Here is a 23,825-nt window from a genome sequence, read left to right on the forward strand (position 1 = left end):
CATGAAAGGCGCCATCAAATAAAATGTATTATTATTATTATTATTATTATTGTTATATTATCACCTAATGTTGTGTTAGATCTTTTTATCAACTTAAGTTCTTGTGAACATTACAAGTTTTGAACTTCTATTTGCTATTTACGGCCTGTAGGCTTCATTGACCTGAGCTCATACAACTCGTTTTTGAATAAAAAAAGCATAATGTATGGATTATTTTGACTATAACAAATACTCAGATGAAACATATTGTGCTATTTATCACAGACTACTTTGTGTCCAAGTTTAACAAGGACATTTGTTTTGAAACCATTTCAAATTTTTAAATATTGGCACAAAATAACATCTGTTGTGTTCCGGGTCAAAACTGACCGGTATGATTTTATTAGTAAAGAAAGGACATAGGCCCAAAACTACACATGAAAACTTTACTGCATCTTCACTGTCAGTTTCCTGACCTCTCTCCTCCTCACCAGTGTCATGATCAAAGATCAAGAGCCTCACATACAGTATATTGTTTGGTCATTGTGCTGCCACAGAATGAATTGTGAGCAAGGCCTCAAAAAAGCTTTATATACCAGAGCTGTGAGAAAAGTTCTATATATTATTGAAACAATGTTGCGATTGTTTGTGAGAATGCCAACAGGTGTGGTTCCAATGGGGGAAAGATTCTATTGGGGAAAGGTTCCCGTGGGGGTTGCCATGGAAGCCAAGAAGGGGAGTGAGGTGTGTGTGTGTGTGTGTGTGTGTGTGCTCAAACACACATGCATGTGGGGGTCTGGGAGAGGAAGTGTGTCCATCTGATGAATGGGCATGTGCCTGAACTCAATTTTATACACTAATTGTTGTCTCCTATTCATTTCTAATGACCGGTCATTTTTGACCGGGAACACCACAGGTGTACAAAAGTTAAATAAAACACCCAAAATTTAATGAAAATTATCAAAATGTATTTTGTGTGTTCAGATGCCCTGTGTGGACAAAGTCATGGAACCTTATGACAATCAGATTAAATGAACTACATTTTTCAGAGAGAAAACTTGTAAATCAGTCAAATTCGATTGTTTTCAATGGAGAGTTTTAGTGTCCCATGGTCTAAATGTCACATAGTCTACAGGCCTTTCCACCCCACAAGGAAAACAACTCTGGAGGAAACACCAATATAGGATTGCAGCATATTTGCTGGTTTAAATCTGTCTGAAGAAAAGATTTCAGGACAAACATGACATTTATCCAGCTATTTACAATGATCCAACTTTATTTATTCACAAACAAAAAACTATGAAGTCACCTGATGTCATATTATACAGGTGTGATGCACTGATGGAGATCCTTATGTGAATTCTCACCAAGGGATAATGCACAAGTTAATTATCACAGCATTATAATATATTCAAAACAAGCAAAACTAAGCAACACAATAAATCATGATAGAAAAAAATACAAAAATATAAATATCATATGATAAAACAAAAATGTCACTAAGTAACTAGTGTCATCAAAAATTGGAATTGTAAATGTATTTTTATTTGCAGTTTAAAGTTATGATTTGATCTTCTCTCTCTCCTGTCGCTCTGTTTTTTTCTTCTTGCATCTTAAATCAATAAACTGAGCTGCTGAATTTCATTTGTTTTCCTTCAGTTCCTCTAAATCTAAAGTCTTGAGCAACAGATTTGAATGTTTCCTGCTAGTGTGTTGATGTTTAGTCTGCTGTCTTACAGTTGGTCTTGTCTCCACTACATGTGAGCTCCTGTTATGTTTTGTCCTGCAGTGTCAGTCCTGTATTGTGTGACTGTCTTGTAATCTGTCAGCAGCAGTTAACCAGCTCAAACTCTTTGTCCACCTGCTGGACTTGGTGAATAAAACTGATTCTGATTCTGAAATCAACATGAGACTGTTTTCAATCTTCTTACTTATTTACACATTTATATTTCCCATTATAGAAGTTTGTGTAGAAGAGTAGAGAGAATGTGAATAGAGATCAATAAGCTGCTCAATACTCAATAACTTTTCATGGTTCTGGTTGGGAATAACAGAAGAATGAAAATGAAAATCGAATGCTCAATTTTATAACACCAGGGATCTAAATTAAATTATTTTGTGTAGTTAATGTCGACAAATTCTATAATTTTTAACTGCAGAAATTAAGATTGTATAAAATGACTACCTGCGACTGTTAATATACTGGTATCTCTTGCCCTCTTCTCTCTCTCTTTCCTCTCCTTTTCCTTTCTGACTTCCTCCTCTTTCTTCTGTGTCTGATTAGTGTCAGCTCTTCCCTCCATGTCCTTATCTTTCTCCTGTAGCTCTTCCTGACTCTCTGCTTCTCTCTCATTGAAATCCATGTTGGATTTCTCCAGCTGCTCTGTGATTTCCTCCAGACTTTCCAGAGGTTTTACTTCCTGCTGTTGCTCTGCCTGAAGCTCTGTCTCCTGTCTGAGATCTTGGTTTTCTCTCTCTGCTGCTTCTTGCTGTATTTTGAGGTCTGTCTTCTCTGTCTCCCTCTCTGTTACTTCTCTACTGACTGACTGAAGCTTCCTCTCTGTCTCATCTATCTCTTTCTCTTTCTCCTTCAATTTCACTTTGATTTGCTCCTTTTCGTTCTGTTTTCATTTTATTTTCTGTCACAATACTAACTTCTCCCTCTTTGAACTCCAGTGCTTTCTCTGTCATCTGTAGCTGTTTCTTAAGTTCTTCCTTTCTCCTCTCTAGATCCTTTTTGACCTCTAATGGAGGTTTTTTTCTCATCTCTTCTACTATCAGATTCGCTGACTGAAGCTTCCTCTCATTCTCATTGTTCTCCTCCTCCTGTCTCTCTACCTCCTCCAGTTGTGATTTGAGTTGTTCTCTCTGGTTTTCCAGTTCCTTCTGCTGTCACGTCAATTTAGCAAATAATTATTTCACCTGTTTCCAGTCCTTCTTTTTCTGCTGTAGCTCTTCCTCAAGTTCTGTCTTCTGTCTCATCAATATATCAACCAGCCATTCACAATCTTTCTGTTCCTTCTTTTTTTTCTGTAGCTCTTCCTCACGTTCATCTTCGTGGTGCATCTTGGTCTTTGTGTGTAAACAGAAGCAAGAAACTGTTGATGTTCCTTTGCTGTGTTTGTGTTGCCTTTTGTAGACAAAAGGTATGAAATTGAAGACACAGCTGCAGGAGCACAACAGAAATGTGATGGTGAAACTAAAAAGAGGAGTTTTACATTAATATCTTAAAGAAAACGAAATATCTAGGACTTCAGCAGAACCCAAGTCAAGTCAAGTCTCAAGCAATTAAAATTGTAACTTGAGTCTGATTTGAGTCCAAGTCATGTGACTTGAGTCCCCACCTCTGCAACACTTCATCACAAAATAAGTCTTGGAACACACTGATCATCACAGACTGATGAGATATAACAGTGTAAGAGGATCCCAGGGTGGAATTTTCCTTGAAGAACTCTAAATTCGGAGCTTACTCGGAGCACCTGAAGGCAGCATCAGGCAGCCCGGCAGGAACGCGGTGATCCAGGGTGAAGGAGTGGTTCTGCTGCCGGCCCAGTTAGTTAGTTAGTTATTTTATTGACACAAAAGGTTAAAACATTTGGGTCCAAACAATATACAAAAAAAAAATCATACATACAAAAAACCCATAAGTACATGTGGACAGTTTGTTTATAACGTGTGGAGCGGAGCGGTGGAAAACCTTCAGGTGTCCCGGCACTGACGCCTCCTGCAGAACTGAAGACAGAAGACAGAACTGGACGGAAAGCTTCGTTTCTTCATTTGTGCGTCTGGACCGAAGTGGAATAAACTGACATCTCAGAAAATCACCATCCAGAGAGAGAAAGTTGACTCGGTGAGTTTGGAAAACGTTTCTTCTGAAAGTGTCTCTGAAGTGTGTCTGCATGCGCCTCTGACGCGTCGGGTCGCTCAGTGGGAAATTAAACCTGTAGAAATGAATAATTATGGAAGGAAAATGCCCCGGAAGAGTTCAGTGAATTTTTGTAAACTTGCACCAATCTTTCCTAAAGCTAGAAGCACATATGTTCAGGCACACCTGTGCAATAATCATGCTGTTTAATCAGCATCTTGATATGCCAGGTGGATGGATTATCTTGGCAAAGGAGAGGTGCTCACTAACACTGATTTAAACAAATTTGTGAACAAAATTTGAGGGAAATAAGCCTTTTATGTGCATAGAAAAAGTCTTAGATCTTTTATTCCAACTCATGAAAAATGGGAGCAAAAACAAAAGTGTTGCGTTTATATTTTTGTTCAGTATACATAAGAGATTTTCTGTAGAATCATCAGTACTTGGTATGCTAATTATCTACCTGTGGCAAAATGATCTGAACAGACTTTACTATGAGGAGTCGGCTGAAAGTTTTTTCTGTTGATCCGTGCCAGCCACAGATCTCTCCTTCTTTGAAAGAAAGAAAAAAAAAGGCTCAATATTCCTTGACACTCTTGGGCTACATGATTACAGAAATGTGGTGGAATCATGAATACTTTTTTCACACTTTTGTATTCCCAGTGTTTCAATAAGTAATCCTGATTTGTAACTATCTGTAATCAAAACTTACGTGAAAAGCTTTAGCACAGCTATAATGACAGATGCGTAGGAAGGGCACAGGCAGGTCACTACTTTAATGACTTCCTGTAAACTGTCCTCACTTGCAGAGAAATGTATTAAAGATCAGTATCAGTAAGTGTGGACAGTGTGAAGAACTATCTGTAATCATTTGTTTCAGAATCCAAATAACTTCATTCCCCAAGGAAAATAAGCGTACAGGAATTTGTCTTGGTTTTAGTGCAGAAACATGACTTTATTAACAGAATACAGAAATATTTCACCTACAACCAACTCTATCTCTGTGTGTGTGTGTGTGTGTGTGTGCGTGCGTGCGTGTGTGTGTGTGTCTGTGGGGTTTTGACATACCATGTAACAGTGAGCTGGATGAAATGCATCAGGTCTTGTATCCATGACCATGACAGGAAGAACACCTAGAGGAGGGAGGGAGGGAGAGATAGAGACAGAAAACAGAGGCAGAATGATGGCTGCTCTTATATTACCGAAACAACATGATCTCATAAAAAGTTGTGAAATTAGCACAATCTCTGAAACGCAAATTTATGTGCTGTGAACACAAATTATATAAAAATCACATTCCTCCTCCACAAATTGTAAGACCACATCTACCTGCTGAGGTCCGACAGCTTGGAGCTGCCGATGTGAACGGTGAGATATCATAACATACTGCTGCTGTCATTTACCATTTTTTTTACAATTAGTTACAAGCATTTCTCCATACTGAGTTCACTTTTTCAAAACTCTTCATGCAACTCTCTGCAGCAACATGCAGCTTGGCACAACAGTTCATTTCATGTCCAAAATGCACCAAAACCACCAAAACACTGCATGCATGTCTCCAAATCAAACCTCAATTTTACCTCAATCTTTGAAGTAGCAAATGATTTTGCGCACTAGTTTTATTTTTTCTTTTGGTGTTTGTTATGGATATTTGGAAAAAGAATACATTATTTCAGTATTTAGAATAGGCATTTGGCACTACTTTTGTTAAGCGATACAATGGTCAGTATACCTTTAATAGGTTAAGTGATACGTCAGCGTAGGGATACCTGTTGTGATTGAATTTGCACTTGAACAGTAAAGACCCTAAACTGTACCTCGTGGTTCAACTCATCATTTTATTCTTGTTAGTGTAAGAGAAGAAACACAACAGTATTATAAATAGCTTCGCTTTTATTTTCCACAAAAACAGAATGTCATCTCCTCAGAAAGGTTTCAGCTTTGTTTTTGTCAGGAATTTTTGGCACACAGTAACTACAATATACACAAAATGAAAAGTAATGGAAACAAAAATTCCAATACTGTAATACAGTAAAACTGATGTAGTTGGTAGTTGTGTAGGTCTCCAACTGAGATGGGAATCAGCTGTGGTTGGTCTCATTTACATAACTTCAATCAACTATTATATCTACTTTTTTGGGTGCTTGGGCAGCTGCATAAATGTATTATTTTATTTTAGACATTTTCCAAATAGTTAATAAATTGTAGAGATACGAGCAAAACTATTAGAGCAAATGCAAAACACAAATGAGATTGTTTGCACGGTGCATTGCCCCTTTCTCTGTCCTTCTCACATGTGAGAAGATGTTTATTTAATATTTAGCATGGGCAGACAGAAATGCAGAGAGATGAGGGGCAGAAAGAACTGTGAGAGACAGTGAGACAGAAAGACAAAAGATGGAAGCAAATATAACAGATGAGTAAAGGGATATAACAACACCGCATTGCTGCACTCCTAAAACACAGAGATTATTCCACAGACTGTTTGACACTGTAGATTCCCCTTCTTTCATTTGAGCACAAGAACAAGAACAAGAACTCTCTGCATGTCCCTGCTTCCTACGTTGCACTAGTTATGTTTACACCCCATGTAAACTTATTTGCAATTATTACTGCCTGTTTGCACTTCTTTTTTGTGTGTGCAATAGCCTAAACCAAGCATAGAATTTCAGAGGTTGTGTAGTTGTTTGCCTGTGTAGTAAGATGCTCTTTGCCAGGGGATGACACAAAGATTCAAATGGACATTAGCTATATATGTAAATAGTTAGCCTACTTGCAATTATCACTGTTCCCATTTTTTGTTGTGTGCAATTAATCAAGCATAGCATTTTTACTGTCATAATGACCTCACAATGAGCTACTATGACCAGGAATACACAGGCGCTCATCTGCATAGGCAGACACCAGAGGTGAGCCTTATGAGTGAAGTCACAATGGCACAGGTAATGAACATTCCATGGATTTGCCAATAAATACCAGCGTCGAGGCTTCAGACAGCCACAAAGCTTTTCTGAACCCTTCAGCGAACCTCAACACAGCGGAAATCGAAACCTCAGGACTTTTTTCTACACAACCTACAAGCAATTGGAAGTTGATGACCGTAAGTAAAGACTTGAACTTTCTCTAATTAATATTAGGAAATATTATCTATGTAAAATATTAGAAATGTGGAGAAATGTGGGGGAGTGCACCTGTTGTGTAGCTCTCTAATAAATGAATTGAATTGGAGAAAATGGAATGGAAAATGGAAATGAGTATAATTATCTGTCCAAAGTAACCCAGACTGTTCAGGGTGATTTAGTACATGCTTGGTACCCATTTTAAGTATGTGTTGGTCCAGTATTGGTTATCCAATCTTTAAGCCACCTTGATTCTCAGGTTTAACTGTACTACATGTCCCATGATGCATGTCAGTCACAGCGTTGTTAACACAGAACTTGAGTAGATATAATGTAGTTTTACCCCCAAGCGCCACCTAGCGGTAACGCCGGCGTGACGGAAGATACTAATGAATGATATTTAACTCATTTAATAATATGTATCAACAGATCACATCAATATTTTAAGAAAATATGTCTTAGATGATTGTATTTTTTCTGGCAAAGTGGTTGTTGAGGCCAAAATGTCCAGTATAGCTTTTTTAAAGACGCTTGGAAATTCTATTTACTCACCTCTGTTCCACAGCAGCTTGCTGTCTCACCATAAACAAACGTCTGATAAACGATTCCACTTGATTGTATTCTACAGAACTTGGGTTTGAAAAATCCTCATCCCTTTAGGATAAAAGAAAATGCGATTGAAATGTTTCAATATAGCCGTTAATATTTTATATGATTAGTTGAAGCTGCCGGACAGACTTGGTGTTAGCCGCAAGCTACTTTGGCTGTGCTTTCTTCCGCATTGTGTTCCTCCCCTATATGACAGTGTAGAAGCCCATTGGCTTAGTCTGTGATAGACGAAGGGGTCTGGAAGCGGTTTGGTGAGTTTCGTCCCCGACGACCGAGTATTGGCCGAGCTACTCTGAGTAACAGCAGAAGTGTGCTATCAACAGTAGCGATCGGGTGCTAAGTTCCACCTTTACATTCAAACCCTGTCTGCTCCCATTGTGTTTCAAAACTGTCTGTCAACTCTAGCCAATAGGCGAGGCTGTAATCTTTCAAACGAGCCATCATTGGTCGCATTCGGCTTTGTACACACCTCTGTAGGGCCATGCACGTGAGGCCAGAGGGCCAGAGACTGAAATGAGACGGCGCAACTGCGAGTCATTTCCTGTATCTGTGTCACGTGGGATTCGCCACTGCCCCGCCCCTTTAGGAGGTCCTGAGTCTATTCACTCCAATGGGAGAAGTGAACGTGAGCACAGATTATGACCGATTCTTTCGCCCCATAGTCACCGAAGTAAATATTGGACCAATTTTTCACAAGCCACATATCTTCCGAAAATTCTGACACTAAAATGACATTTTTCAGATAGACAAATCAGGAGAAAATTAACTTTGTACGAGACCTGTCTCTGTCTCAGCAACACACTCTCGCGAGATCTGACTTGTCTGTTATAAAGGGAAAGTCCCTTTTATTTGATTCAGCAGGGCTGTTTTAGGGAATCTTGGCACAATTTGGAGACCAAAGAGGGCTATCCTGAAAAAAACACTATACAACTGGCATGCTTTGAGATATTCACACCAAATCTTTACCAAAGGCAGTCAGGACATTCAGGAGAAACCAGAAAAAAAGAGTAATTTCCTCCCTCGCTGTTGTGGCTCATCAGGAAAACAATCTAAAACTTGATTTTAGTTTTTATTTTCTTACATTTTATGCACGTTAATTGCTGAAAATAAGTATCACATCCTGGATTTCTGTGAACTCTGATTGCTTGGTCAATATGGTGCACTTCTGTACTTCAAAAAAAAACTTTGAACCACACTTGTACCATTTATAGTTTTTGAGATGAGCTATTTTTACACTAGTTAAAATATGTGAGAATTGCCCTTTTTTGCCTGTGACAGTAAAAATCTACCCTGCCCCCGGACTTCACGCAAGCATGCACGCACGCAAGCACACACACACACACACACACACATACACACACACACACGCGCGCACAATGTAGCCCTCATTCCTAAATCTGTGTGTGTGCAGATTGACTCAATTTCTGATAAATTTACTTTACACTGGTCATTTTTAGCTGGGTATACACAAAATCCTCATAGGCTAATGTGGGCTATTGGTGTATACTTGCTTATACACTTGACTAATAATATACTATCACATACAGTAATATAGCAAAAGTATTCTGTGCAATTGTCTGGTCTGTTGGTATGGTAATGCTAATGTGGCACACATAAACAGACTAGGATTGTGGTAAATGTGGTAAAATCATAGGCGAGCAGCAGAGAGATCTAGCTCACCTATACTTGACCAGACTGAATAAAATGGCAGATAAGATTGCTGCAGATATTTCCCACCCCCTTAACCATGAGTTTGGGGCTCTACCATCTGGACGCAGGTTCAGATGTCCACAGTCTAAAACAAATAGAATCAGGAACTCATTTATCCCTTCAGCCATCACTCAGTTAAACAGGCAGTGGAGATAAGATGGAGCCATAAAAACAGCTAGCAAATTAAATGTAGGCTACTCCAGTCCTACAGTTTTTTTTTCTTTCTTTTCTTTAAGGTTGCTTGTTTTTACTTTTTTCATTACTACTTGTCAACAATTTAACTCATGATGTAGTTAAATATGCTGCTGCATTATGAGGTGTGCACTTCTCAGTATGCACTTTATCTGGATATGTACATATTGTATTATACATGCTATATAGTATGTATTTTGTCTTGCTATGTGCATGTCACCTGAGGGTTGTTGACAACAAAGCACTGAAACTCTGAAACTATATTAGTATTAGTATTGTTAGTACTGCACAGTATGCTTTTTATGGTAAAAGGTGATTCCACTTTTACCATGTGATATGAGTATGTGCTGAATGTTGAAATAAGTGCTGTCTGCTGTAACTGTTTTTTAAGCTGCAAAACCTGCCCAATGAGGAGTTTTCTATTCTATAGATACATTTGTTACACATGGAGATTAAATGAAATGATAATTAACCATTACTCTTCTTCTCTTCTTCCAGGTGCTTATACTGAGCAAGGACTCAGTCAGGAGGGTCCTCAAGGGGGCCCTCTCACAGGAAGGTGACCACCAATTCAGCTGCCGAGAAGAACGCAGGGTAATCTGGAGTCAGCTACTCAAGCTGATCAACAAGGTAAAGGTCACCAATCCAGATCTGTCCTTCACGGATAACCCAAAAGAGGCCACGCTGCATCTCAACGTTGAGAATGCACTCTGGATGTTGTCCACTGACTACATGAAAGTAAGGGATATGCTGGAATATGCCCATCCATCCAACTCCGGATCGGCACTTTGGGACAGATTGTTCATTACTGTACCTTCCGGTGCTCCCCAGCAATCCCGTACCCCCCGGGCCTCGCGTACCACCCAGGCCCCACATATCCCAAAGGCCTCCGGTACCACCCAGGTCCCGCGTACCACCCAGGCCCGGCATACCACCCACGCCCCACGTACCAGCCAGGCCTCCGGTACCACCCAGGTCCCGCGTACCACCCAGGCCCCGCATACCACCCACGCCCCGCGTACCACCCAAGCCTCAGTTACCACCCAGGTCCCGTGTACCACCCAGGTCCCGCATTCCACCCATGCCCCGCGTACCACCCAGGCCTCCCGTAACACCCACGTCTCGCGTACCACCAAGGCCGCGCGTACTACCCAGGCCTTCCGTAACACCCAGGTTTCCGTTACCACCCAGGTTTCCGTTACCTCAGAGGCCCCCCGTGCCCCGCAGACCTCTGGTACCACCCAGGTCTCCGATATCACCCAGGCCTCCGGTACCACCCAGGCCTCCGGAACCACCCAGGTCTCCTGTACCTCAGAGGTCTCCAATGCCCTGCAGGCCTACGCTAACACCCAGGTCTCCGATGCCACCCAGGCCACCAGTACAACCCAGGCCTCCTGTGCTCCGCATGCCTCAGGTACCACCAGGGTCTCCGATATTACCCAGGTCTCCGGTACCACCCAGATATCCGGTACCACCCAGGCCTCCGGAACCACCCAGGTCTCCCATACCTCAGAGGCCTCCAATGCCCTGCAGGTCTCCGGTAACACAGAGGCTTCTGGAAACATCAAATTCTCCGATGCCACCCAGGCCTCCGGTATCAGCCAGGCCTCCAGTACCACCCAGGCCTCCGGTACCACCCAGGCCTCCCATACCTCAGACGCCTCCCGTGCCCTGCAGGCCTCCGGTACCACCCAAGGCTCCGGAACCTCCCACTCCTCCGGTACCACCCAGGCCTCCGGAACCAGCCAGGCCTCCAGTACCACCCAGGCCTCCGGAACCACCCAGGTCTCCCGTACCTTAGAGGCCTCCAATGCCCTGCAGGCCTCTGGTAACACCGAGGTCTCCGATGCCACCCAGGCCTCCGTTACCACCCAGGTCTCCCATACCTCAGAGGCCTCCCGTGCCCCACAGGCTTCCGGTAACACCGAGGTCTATGATGCCACCCAGGCCTCCGGTACCACCCAGGTCTCACATACCTCAGAGGCCTCTGCTACCACCCAGGTCTCCGATATCACCCAGGCCTCTGGTACCACCTTGGTCTCCGGTACCACCCAGGCCTCTGGAACCACCCAGGTCTCCCATACCTCAGAGGCCTCCAATGCCCTGCAGGCCTCCGGTAACACCGAGGTGTTCGATGCCACCCAGGCCACCGGTACCACCCAGTTTTCCGTTACCACCCAGGCCTCCGGTACCACCGAGGCCTCCGGAACCACCCAGGTCTCCCGTACCTCAGAGGCCTCCAATGCCCTGCAAGCCTCCGGTAACACCGAGGTCTCTGATGCCACCCAGGCCTCCGATACCACCCATGTCTCTGGTACCACCCAGGTTTGCGTTACCACCCAGGCCTCCCATACCTCAGAGGCCTCCCGTGCCCCGCAGGCCTCCGGTAACACCGAGGTCTCCAATGCCACCCAGGCCTCTGGTACCACCCAGGTTTCCGGTACCACCAAGGTCTCTGATATCACCCAGGCCTCTGGTACCACCAAGGTATCTGGTACCACCCAGGTCTCCGGTACCACCCAGGCCTCCCATACCTCAGAGGCCTCCCGTGCCCGGCAGGCCTCCGATATCACCCAGGCCTCCGGTACCACTCAGGCCTCCGGAACCACCCAGGTCTCCCGTACCTTAGAGGCCTCCAATGCCCTGCAGGCCTCTGGTAACACCGAGGTCTCCGATGCCACCCAGGCCTCCGGTACCACCCAGGTCTCCCATACCTCAAAGGCCGCCCATGCCCCACAGGCCTCCGGTACCACCCAGGTCTCCGGTACCACCCAGGCCTCCGGAACCACCCAGGCCTCCGGAACCACCCAGGTCTCCCATACCTCAGAGGCGTCCAATGCCCTGCAGGCCTCCGGTAAAACCAAGGTCTCCAATGCCACCCATGTCTCCGGTACCACCCAGGTTTCCGTTACCACCCAGGCCTCTGGAACCACCCAGGTCTCCCATACCTCAGAGGCCTCCAATGCCCTGCATGCCTCCGGTAACACCGAGGTCTCCGATGCCACCCAGGCCTCCGGTACCACTCAGGTCTCCGGTACCACCCAGGTATCTGGTACCACCCAGGTCTCCGGTACCACCCAGGCCTCCCATACCTCAGAGGCCTCCCGTGCCCCGCAGGCCTCCGATATCACCCAGGCCTCCGGTACCACACAGGCCTCCGGTACCACCCAGGTTTCCGGTACCACCCAGGCTTCCGGTACCACCCAGGTCTCCAGTACCACCCAGGCCTCCCATACCCCAGAGGCCTCCCGTGCCCCACAGGCCTCCGATATCACCCAGGCCTCCGGTACCACCCAGGTTTCCGGTACCACCCAGGCTTCCGGTACCACCCAGGTCTCCAGTACCACCCAGGCCTCCCATACCCCAGAGGCCTCCCGTGCCCCACAGGCCTCCGATATCACCCAGGCCTCTGGAACCACCCAGGTCTCCCATACCTCAGAGGCCTCCAATGCCCTGCATGCCTCCGGTAACACCGAGGTCTCCGATGCCACCCGGGCCACCCGTACCACCCAGGTCTCCCATACCTCAGAGGCCTCCAATGCCCTGCATGCCTCCGGTAACACCGAGGTCTCCGATGCCACCCAGGCATCTGGTACCACCCAGGGCTCCGGTACCACCCAGGCCTCCGGAACCACCCAGGTCTCCCATACCTCAGAAGCCTCCAATGCCCTGCAGGCCTCCGGTAACACCGAGGTCTCCGATGCCACCCAGGCCTCCGGTACCACTCAGGTCTCCGGTACCACCCAGGTATCTGGTACCACCCAGGTCTCCGGTACCACCCAGGCCTCCCATACCTCAGTGGCCTCCCGTGCCCCGCAGACCTCCGATATCACCCAGGCCTCCGGTACCACTCAGGCCTCCGGAACCACCCAGGTCTCCCGCACCTTAGAGGCCTCCAATGCCCTGCAGGCCTCTGGTAACACCGAGGTCTCCGGTACCACCCAGGTATCTGGTACCACCCAGGTCTCCGGTACCACCCAGGCCTCCCATACCTCAGTGGCCTCCCGTGCCCCGCAGACCTCCGATATCACCCAGGCCTCCGGTACCACTCAGGCCTCCGGAACCACCCAGGTCTCCCGCACCTTAGAGGCCTCCAATGCCCTGCAGGCCTCTGGTAACACCGAGGTCTCCGATGCCACCCAGGCCTCCGGTACCACCCAGATCTCCCATACCTCAGAGGCCGCCCGTGCCCCGCAGGCCTCCGGGACCACCCAGATCTCCGGTACCACCCAGGCCTCCGGAACCACCCAGGTCTCCCGTACCTCAGAGGCCTCCAATGCCCTGCAGGCCTCCGGTAACACCAAGGTCCCCGATGCCACCCAGGCCTCCAGTACCATCCAGGTTTCCGGTACCACCCAGGCTTCTGCTACCACCCAGGTCTCTGATATCACCCAGGCCACCGGTACCACCCAGGTCTCCGGTACCACCCAGGTATCCGGTACCACCCAGGTCTCCAGTACAACCCAGGCCTCCCATACCTCAGAGTCCTCCCGTGCCCCGCAGGCCTCCGATATCATCCAGGCCTCCGGAACCACCCAGGTCTCCCGTACCTCAGAGGCCTCCAATGCCCTGCATGCCTCCGGTAACACCGAGGTCTCTGATGCCACCCAGGCCTCCGGTACCACCCAGGTCTCCCGTACCTCAGAGGCCTCCGGTACCACCCAGGTCTCCGATATCACCCAGGCCTCCGGTACCACCCAGGTCTCCGGTACCACCCAGGCCTCCGGAACCACCCAGGTCTCCCGTACCTCAGAGGCCTCCAATGCCCTGCAGGCCTCCCGTAACACAGAGGTCTCCGATGCCACCCAGGCCTCCGGTAAAGATGACTTGACCCCAAAGGTGGAAGGCCACTCTGCACCTCCAAAAACAACCATTGATGACAACATTATGGATAAGGAACTCATTGAGTTGGCAAATAAACTCAGGGCTGTCATTGAAAGAGCCGAGTCAGTTATGGCTTCAGACAACTTGGCTCCAAATGATGAGGCGGCAGATGCCACTGTGGACTGCAGTGTGTCTAATACCCCTGACCTTCCTCCAAGCAACTTGGCCACAAACTGCCTTGGCAAAACCACCAGCAAGGCAGTTGAGTCGGATGACAGCCAAGTGAAGAAGCCCAGGGCAAAACAAGAGAGGGGGAGCAGAAGATTTTCTGGAGGACTCTGGAAAACCCACAGCAAGAGGGGGAGAAAGAAGACTTGCATCGACCAGGAAGATGATGCTTCAGACTCCTGCGATGAAGCCCACAGCAAGAGGGCAAAAAAGAAGAAGGGTATCAGGGGATTTTTCAGAGGCCTCTGGAAATCTCTGACCTGGACACCTGACATCAAAGACGACCATGAGGAAGTTTACTATGCTGCAGACTTCGCTTGGAACGTCCATGTTCAAGCCCCCAGCCAGAGGGCAAAAGCAAATATGTGCATCCAACAGCAAGATGCCGATGCTTCTGCCTTCAATGATCGAGCCCACAGCAAGTGGGCAAAAAAGAAGGCTAACCGAAGACTTTCTGGTGGACACTGGAAAACCCACAGCAAGTGGGCCAACAAGAAGACATGCATCAAACAGGAGGTGGACGATGACAAAGTTTACTTTGCTGCGGACTTCACTTGGAACGTCCATGTTCAAGCTCCCAGCCAGAGGGAGAAAACAAAGACCTGCATCACACAGGGAGATGACAATGCTTCGACCTTCAGCGATGAAGCCAAGAGGGCGAAGAAGAAGAAGGGCGTCAGCAGATTTTTCAGGAAATTTCTGTGCTGCATGCCTGACCCTGAACAGTAAGACCACTAAGTCACTGTTCAAGCTCCCAGCCAGAGGGAGAAAACAAACAACTGCATCGCACAGGAAGATGCCGATGCTTCGGCCTTCAGCGATGAAACCCAGCATAGAAGAGGATGATAACACCTACAGTGGAGATTAACATCATAGAATCACATTTAGCTCCATCTGTTTTCCTTTTCAAAATAAAAAAAATTAAATCTATATATTACTTTCTTGGTTATTTATTATACATGTAATTCATTAATTTGCTTAATTTACAACCTAGTGCACTACGATGGATCAATGAGACATCTTTAAAAAGTGATAATACAGCATTAAACTTTATTACAAATATAATATAATATAATACAATACAATACAATATAATATAATACAATATAATATAATGTTGAGTGTTTCAAAAGTATATATACATGTATTATTACATGTATACATGTATTCTATATTTATTATGTTCTTATTATATCTGTTATCACGCAGCTAATTATTACATTTAATGGGGACTATTTAACTTTTTCCATTACTGCGCACTGGTGGCAGTGACAAGGCAGAATCAGAGCGGGTGTAGCAGAAGGAAAACCACTCTCAGATTGGCCCGGTCGGCCAAAGGTGCTACTGGAGCCGCAATACCGTCACAAACAACACTTTCATGTTGATTTTTTAATTTGAGACCGCTTGGCCAATAAGCGTTGGTGAGCTATAATGCTGGGGGGTGAAGATGTGTCAGAAAAAAAAATCTGTGGTCATGCAAGCTATGGTATTAGGAGATGCTGGAGCTGAATTCATTCATCAAAACCACAAAAACATCTGATAGCTGCATATTCACATGAACAGGTTTAAGGTGTTTGCAGACTGTGCCATTTTGTCCATCTTAACTCCGTCACAGACACATTTTTCACATCTGGGAAAAATATTTTGTCTTCAAAGATGGTTAGCGGTCTTTGTTCATTCGGGACAAGGTCAAGGACAGCCAATCCATGGAAAGGCTTCAATATTTAGCCTACAGTCTGACAGGCTGATTATCAAGATTTTACTTCTCTCCAATCATCTGACATAAAGTGAACGCAAAAGACGGTCACAATTGCACAGTCTGCAAAAAGCTTTAGCTATGTAGCCCCATTCACACCTAATCATTTTTTACTCATTTACACTTACTTACTTAAAATGATGGATTACATTCGTCTATGCAGCGTTATGTCTCTGAGCAGTTTTTAATTGATTTTAAAAAACAATAGGAGCCTATGACTTCTGGGAGGTCGGACAAACCTGCAGAAGAACAGACAGTAGGTGCTTCTGACTGTGGCAAATACATCGGTGGGTTTATACTTTGCATGGGCGTTAAAGCATCTATGTATAAATATCAGCAGAGGTTCCCGAATAGTAGTAAGTGAAACAAACAGCCTGCAGAGATTTCTGCATTCAAACGCACAGGAGCTGGCCCAGGTTGAAGGCCCTCCTACCACACCAAGGTCCATTCAAAAATCTTGAAATTGTTGTTGCCTTATTATTGGCAAAAAACACACATCGGAAAATATAACTTGAGACTTTATTAGTAATCAGTAGGGTGTTCTGGTAAATCCGGCAACAGCTTGAATTTTAACAGACCGGCCGGCGACTTACCTTTGAAATGTTCCAAATATTCACAGAGAACAGGAATCGTGGTCATGTCAGGATCCTAATCACGGCACACGCAAAGGTCTTGTGGTGACCTCTGCCCTTTTCAAAAGCACCAACGGCAACTCCAATCACCCATTAGAAACAGATATGACAATGAGAGAGAGAGCTAGAGAGAGAGAGAGAGAGACATAGGGGAGGAACAGGAGAGGGAGCGGGGGAAAGAGGAAAAAGATGGATGGAATGGGACGGGAGGATAGATGGCAAGATAGAGGGAATACACAGGCTGTCTGAGAGAGGTGGGGTGTGGCACTGAATGCACACACACACACACACACACACACACACACACACACACACACTTTGGAATATGTGAATATTACATAATTTTTCTTCTTTACAACCTCATTCATACTTGATGCCCCTCCAACTCAAATGACCTCCAATTTAACCTATACAAGAGACAGCGGCTGTAAATACTGTTTAACCTGGAGTGTCTTTACTGCTACCAGACCTACATCATTATTCACATCCTAACAAGTCTAGTGGAACTATTATACCATGTAAACTTTTGGCTAAAATGATTCAAAACATCAATTACATGCCTAACACATCTTCCCCACTTAATTTTTCCACTGCAACATGCCTAGTAGTTCAGTGACCCTTGATTTCTAATGTAAGACAATATTTCAGAAATGTTTTCAGCTCTCTAAAACATCGGTAAACATCAGGTTTTGGTTTTGGTGGCTTCTTTCTAGAATCACTATTTCACACCAACATTCAACAATCATACAGGGAGAAATGAAATCCATCGGAGAAGAGGAGAGAGACCAATTTCTACACTGACAGCAGCCTCAATAAACCACAGTGCAATGCAGCAACAAGACAGGTTGCATTTTGAGTAAGGGTTGACTCATTTTTTCATGTCTGGAAAAAGTTCCTCTCTTGCTCTTTTGCCATCACTATCAATATTGCTATTGCTCTCTGTAGGCCTCTTTCTCTTTTGTCGAAAGGCATTCTGGGAAATGTAGGAAATCCCTAACTGAAGTAGAAGTACACGAGGCAGCTTGAGGGAAAGTGGGTTCACCAAAAAAAGTTAATTACAACACTTCAGAGGTGTGACCAAGTCAACTTTGCTTGAGTCTCAAGTCTTGAGGCACAAGTCTCAAGTCTAGACCTCAGTTGTTTAAAGCTAATAAAGTGTCCATATCATGACTTTAGAAAACATTTTTACCTGGAACATGAATCTGTGTCTCCCTGGTCTGGTTGATGTTCTGCTGTTGAACTCTACAGGTGAACCTGTTGGTGTCGGTCTTCTCCACAGTCACTCTGCTGCTGACAGTATAGAGGCCATCAGGACCTCTGACTGTCTCTGTAGGTCCAGCAGAGAGGATGTTTCCCTCACCGTCCAGCCAAAACACCTCAGGCTCTGGGTACCAGCCTTTAGATTCACACCCTAAAACCACTTCACTGCTGTCTTTGGTAATCTCAATGACAGGAGAGGAGACAGCACCTAATGATGAGTAAGAGGAGACATTTAAAACAATGGTTTCAGTAGCAATGGAATAACGATACTTGGCACGGCATACAATTATCATCTGGATGAACAAAGATGAAGAAAACACGCACAATGATCATATGCCCACTTACCAACAACAAGCTGAACAATGGAGTCTCTATCCAATGAGGGAAGGAAGCATCTGTATCTTCCCTCATCAGAGAGTTTCACTTTAGAGAGTTTCAGTGAAATGTCTCCATGCTTCAGTTTGTCGATGAACAGTGACGTTCTTCCCTCGTAGGACGGGTGTTTACTGAGCTCAAGTTCCTGACCGTCACGCCACACATGTACAAATCCGGGGTCCAGGTCAGGTCTCGCCCACTCCAGTGTCATGGCAAAAGCATCCATGGCAAGTTCCAGGTGGCATGGCAAAATGATGTCATCACCAACAATTGCCACTATTGGCTGAGATGGACCAATCACCTGAGGCTGACCTGGGAAGAAATAACTCTCATTACAATACTGGCTTCTTTTTCTACTTATATGGAATGGAAATGAAAAGTGAAGTGCTGATCATGGCTGCTGCATTTGCCGTAAAGTGATTGAAAACCTGTTTGAAATGTGGTGTTGTTTTGGACCTAAACCCCCCAGCCCCCTCCCCTTATTTCTGGACTTTCAAGGTTGGCAAGAAAGCCTAAAACCAGCAAGTGCCAGGAGAGCGAAACTGATGAACATGACATCAAATTGCATCACCTCTTAAGAGTTTTGCTCTAACGTATTGTTGGTACAGAAATTGATAGTATGTCATTTAACAGCATTTATATGTATAAATACATTATATTACATCTAAAGCCTAATCATGATTTTTTACCTGTGTTTGTGTGTAAATTACCTCCACAAGAAGAAGAAGGACAACAGTGTGATGGAAAACCAAGACACTGAAGACTCTGAGCTGAGATTTAAGAGACAGTCCGTCCTTCAGGTGAACCATCCTGGAGTTCTGAAAATTGACATAAACCAGTTGTGAAATGTTAATTTACAGGAAGACCATGTGGAAGAAAAAATGCCTTTTAAGTGGTATTTATGCAAAATAATTAAATCCCAAATATCTCTTCAACCAGTCAAAAATGAAGTTACTCTAAAAATGCTTTAGGGTCTTTGTCTTTGTTATCTGCCAACAATCATTCAATCAAGATTTGTTATTTTTTATTTTTGCTTTCTCATTTTAGAATGAAGCTCTATCAGATTTTGAGAAAATCATACGAGTAGTTTTCATCCTTCATAGTGCATCCATTTATTTGCATGTAAAATGTCAAACTGTCAAACTACATCCACCATGTTGAATAATCTAACCGGACATAAACTGTTCAACAGCTCCCCCTGCTGGTCATTCCTTTATTTTAATACCCATGTTCAAGTTCGTAGACAAATACATTTTATTTTAATTGACTTGTAGTGTGAATACAAACGTGCCCTGGTGAGCAGTTTCAAACCTAAAACTTTCACTTTTACAATATTGAATAATATAATAATAATGAAGACATTTTCTCTACAGATGCCCTTCATTGTGTTTGAGAACTAGTTTCACTTTCATCTGTCCAAAGACTGTAAAACAGTTAATTGTGTAAAATGTGTTTTGAAGCTGCCATGTTTGTTTAACATATTACACTGATTATATCCCACCGTTTCTAAGTTACAATGCAAGTCCAATCACGTCAATAAATTGCTGACGTGTAAACCATGTAAAACCAATATCCGACAGTTTGGTGTTATGAAAAAAAGGACTTTGTGCTCAACCGCTCAAAATAAACGCTACAATCTGTTTTCAAAGTCAGTTAAGTGCTGTTGAAATTTTACATGATGAAATTATTATTACATTTCCTACATATTTCGTATACAATTTTGTGCGCAATAAATGACTCATATGAAAAAATAGTTGTTTGAGAGGAAACCAACAGCTGTGAAGGTAGACCAGCTTTTATTCTAAAAATAGAAGACAATGTATTTCTTTTAATTAAAAAATAGGAAAAGCATCTCTAGAGTAAACAATTTAAGAATAAGAATTTAATTAAAAAGAAAAGCCTCCATACCTGTTGCATGATAGAGTCACATCGAGGAAAGTAAGCCGCACGTCCAAAGTCCTCAAATAAAATAATAAATAAATTAAAAAAAATAAAACGCTCCTGGTCACCTGTACTGGGCGGTAATGTGTGTTTACTTTGTGTTTTACTGTCTATCTGCTGCAGCTTACTGTGTTTGTCTATTAGACTTTAGCCTAGGAATGTCATTAATATTGTTTTCAATGGAGAGTTTTAGTGTCCCATGGTCTAAATGTCACATAGTCTACAGGCCTTTCCACCCCACAAGGAAAACAACTCTGGAGGAAACACCAATATAGGATTGCAGCATATTTGCTGGTTTAAATCTGTCTGAAGAAAAGATTTCAAGACAAACATGACATTTATCGAGCTATTTACAATGATCCAACTTTATTTATTCACACACAAAAAACTATGAAGTCACCTGATGTCACATTATACAGGTGTGATGCACTGATGGAGATCCTTATGTGAATTCTCACCAAGGGATAATGCACAAGTTAATTATCACAGCATTATAATATATTCAAAACAAGCAAAACTAAGCAACACAATCAATCATGATAGAAAAAAATACAAAAATATAAATATCCTATGATAAAACAAAGTGTCACAAAGTAACCAGTGTCATCAAAACCTGCTTCTGTGTTTGATTAGTGTCAGCTCTTCCCTCCATGTCCTTATCTCTGCTTCTCTCTTATTGAAATCCATGTTGGATTTCTCCAGCTGCTCTGTGATTTCCTCCAGACTTTCCAGAGGTTTTACTTCCTGCTGTTCCTCTGCCTGAAGCTCTGTCTCCTGTCTGAGATCTTGGTTTTCTCTCTCTGCTGCTTCTTGCTGTATTTTGAGGTCTGTCTTCTCTGTCTCCCTCTCTGTTACTTCTCTACTGACTGACTGAAGCTTCCTCTCTGTCTCATCTATCTCTTTCTCTTTCTCCTTCAATTTCACTTTGATTTGCTCCTTCTCATTCTCTGTTTTCCTTTTACTTTCTGTCACTCTAGTAATTTCACCCTCTTTAATCTTCAGTCCTCTCTCCGGCTTCTGTAGCTGTTTCTCAAGCTCTGCCTTTCTCCTCTCTAGATCCTTTTTGACCTCTAATAGAGACTTGTTTCTCATCTCTTCTACTATCAAATTTGCTGACTGAAACTTCCTCTCATTCTCATTGTTCTCCTCCTCCTGTCTCTCTACCTCCTCCAGTTGTGATTTGAGTTGTTCTCTCTGGTTTTCCAGTTCCTTCTGCTCTCCCATCAATTTAACAAGTAGTTCTGTCACCTGTTTCAATTTGTTCTCTATCTTCCCTCTCTCATAAATCTCTTTCTCCTTCAATTTCACATTGATTTCCTCATTCTCATTCTCTGCTTTCCTCTTCCTTTCTTTCTCTCTAGTAATTTCGCCCTCTTTGTACCACAGTGCTTTCTCTGTCATCTGTAGCTGTTTCTTAAGTTCTGTCTTTCTCCTCTCTAGAGCCTTTTTGACCTCTAATGGAGGTTTTTTTCTCACCTCTTCTACTATGCAATTTGCTGACTGAAGCTTCCTCTCATTCTCATTGTTCTGTTCCTCCTGTCTCTCTACCTCCTCCAGTTGTGATTTGAGTTGTTCTCTCTCGTTCTCCAGGTCCTTCTGCTCTCCCGTCAATTTAGGAAGAAGTTCTATCACCTGTTTCCCTTCATTCTCTATCTCCTCTCTCTCATCCATCTCATTATCGTTCTCTGCTTTCCTCTCATTTTCTGTCACTTTATTCACTTTATTCTCCAGTGCTTTCTCTGTCATCTGTAGCTGTTTCTCAAGCTCTGCCTTTCTCCTCTCTAGATCCTTTTTGACCTCTAATGGAGGCTTTTTTCTCATCTCTTCTACTATCAGATTCGCTGACTGAAGCTTCTTGTCATTCTCATGGTTCTCCTTCTCCTTTCTCTCTACCTCCTCCAGTTGTGATTTGAGTTTTTCTCTCTGGCTCTCCAGTTCCTTTTTCTGTCCCATCAATTTAGCAAGTAGTTCTGTCAACTCGTTCAATTCGTTCTCTATCTTCCCTCTCTCATTCATCTCTTTCTCCTTCCATTTCACATTGATTTGCTCCTTCTCATTCTCTGCTTTCCTCTTCCTTTCTGTCTCTCTAGTAATTTCACCCTCTTTGTTCCCCAGTGCTTTCTCTGTCATCTGTAGCTGTTTCTTAAGTTCTGCCTTTCTCCTCTCTAGATCCTTTTTGACCTCTAATAGAGGCTTTTTTCTCATCTCTTCTACTATCAGATTCGCTGACTGAAGCTTCTTGTCATTCTCATTGTTCTCCTCCTCCTGTCTCTCTACTTCCTCCAGTTGTGATTTGAGTTGTTCTCTCTGGTTTTCCAGTTCCTTCTGCTCTCCCGTCAATTTAGGAAGAAGTTCTTTCTTCTGTTTCCCTTCGTTCTCTTTCTTCTGTAGCTCTTCCTCAGTTTTTGCCTTTTTCTTGTCCAGATCGTTATCTGCCTCTCTTTCTACCATCAGCTGCTCTCTGTCTCTTTCTCCTTCCATCAGAACTTGAAGTTCTGTGTCGTTATTTAAAGATTTGGTCTTCTCCTCTCCTCTCTGTTCAGTTTCATCTTTGTGGTGCATCTTGGTCTCTGTGTGCAAATAGAAGCAAGAAACTGTTGATGTTCATTTGCTGTGTTTGTGTTGCCTTTTGTAGACAAAAGGTGTGAAATTGAAGACACAGCTGCAGGAGCACAACAGAAATGTGATGGTGAATCTAAAAAGAGGAGTTTTACATTAAAATAACAGCAGAGAAGACATTTACTTGCCTAAAAGAAAGGTATTACAGCATATGCAGCATTTCATTCCAAAATGAGACATAAACAATTTAAAAAAAATAAACACCTTTTCTGACAAATTGACTGAGTAAAATTCAACATGGAATACTATTAAATTTTTCTCCACCCTATAACCTTACAAAATCTTTAAAAAAAATATATGATCACAAGTATTTTTTAATATTGAACAGTAAACATTGGGCTCATGTTTTTTAAATGCATGTTTTGTCCTTCATATCACTACAACCATCAAAGAGCTGTGACAGTAACTTGACATTAAGGAAGGAGAAGGGAAATTAATTTGTGACTTACTGATTTTGTTTCGTTTCCATTTCCACTCAACAAAGACAACTGCAACAATACACATGAAGACGACAGCCAAGACAATGATGATATAAACAGCAGAGCTGGGCGGGAAGACATCATCTGAAATGATAAAACACAGAACAGCATTTATACAAAACTAGACCTCAGCTGCTTAAAATAAAGCGTCCATATCATGAATTTAGAAAACATTAGACCATAAGAACATAAGAACTTAAGAGTTTTGCTCTAACGTATTGTTGGTACAGAAATTGA

At 43.6% G+C, this 23,825-nt stretch overlaps 1 protein-coding gene across 1 annotated transcript; it reads right to left on the reverse strand.

Moving 5' to 3' along the window:
* Positions 1-16,921: 16,921 nt before the first annotated feature.
* On the reverse strand, positions 16,922-22,941 carry LOC144537897 (butyrophilin-like protein 10). Its single transcript, XM_078281808.1, has 4 exons — positions 22,590-22,941; positions 18,520-18,861; positions 18,104-18,382; positions 16,922-17,038 (listed from the first exon to the last, which is right to left on the reverse strand). The coding sequence occupies exons 1-4, from the start codon at positions 22,939-22,941 to the stop codon at positions 17,001-17,003; spliced, it is 1,011 nt and encodes a 336-aa protein (XP_078137934.1). The 3' UTR covers positions 16,922-17,000.
* Between the last annotated feature and the right edge of the window lie 884 nt (positions 22,942-23,825).

The sequence above is a fragment of the Centroberyx gerrardi genome, chromosome 23 (genome assembly GCF_048128805.1).
Source record: "Centroberyx gerrardi isolate f3 chromosome 23, fCenGer3.hap1.cur.20231027, whole genome shotgun sequence".
In the NCBI taxonomy this organism is placed as follows: Eukaryota; Metazoa; Chordata; class Actinopteri; order Beryciformes; family Berycidae; genus Centroberyx; species Centroberyx gerrardi.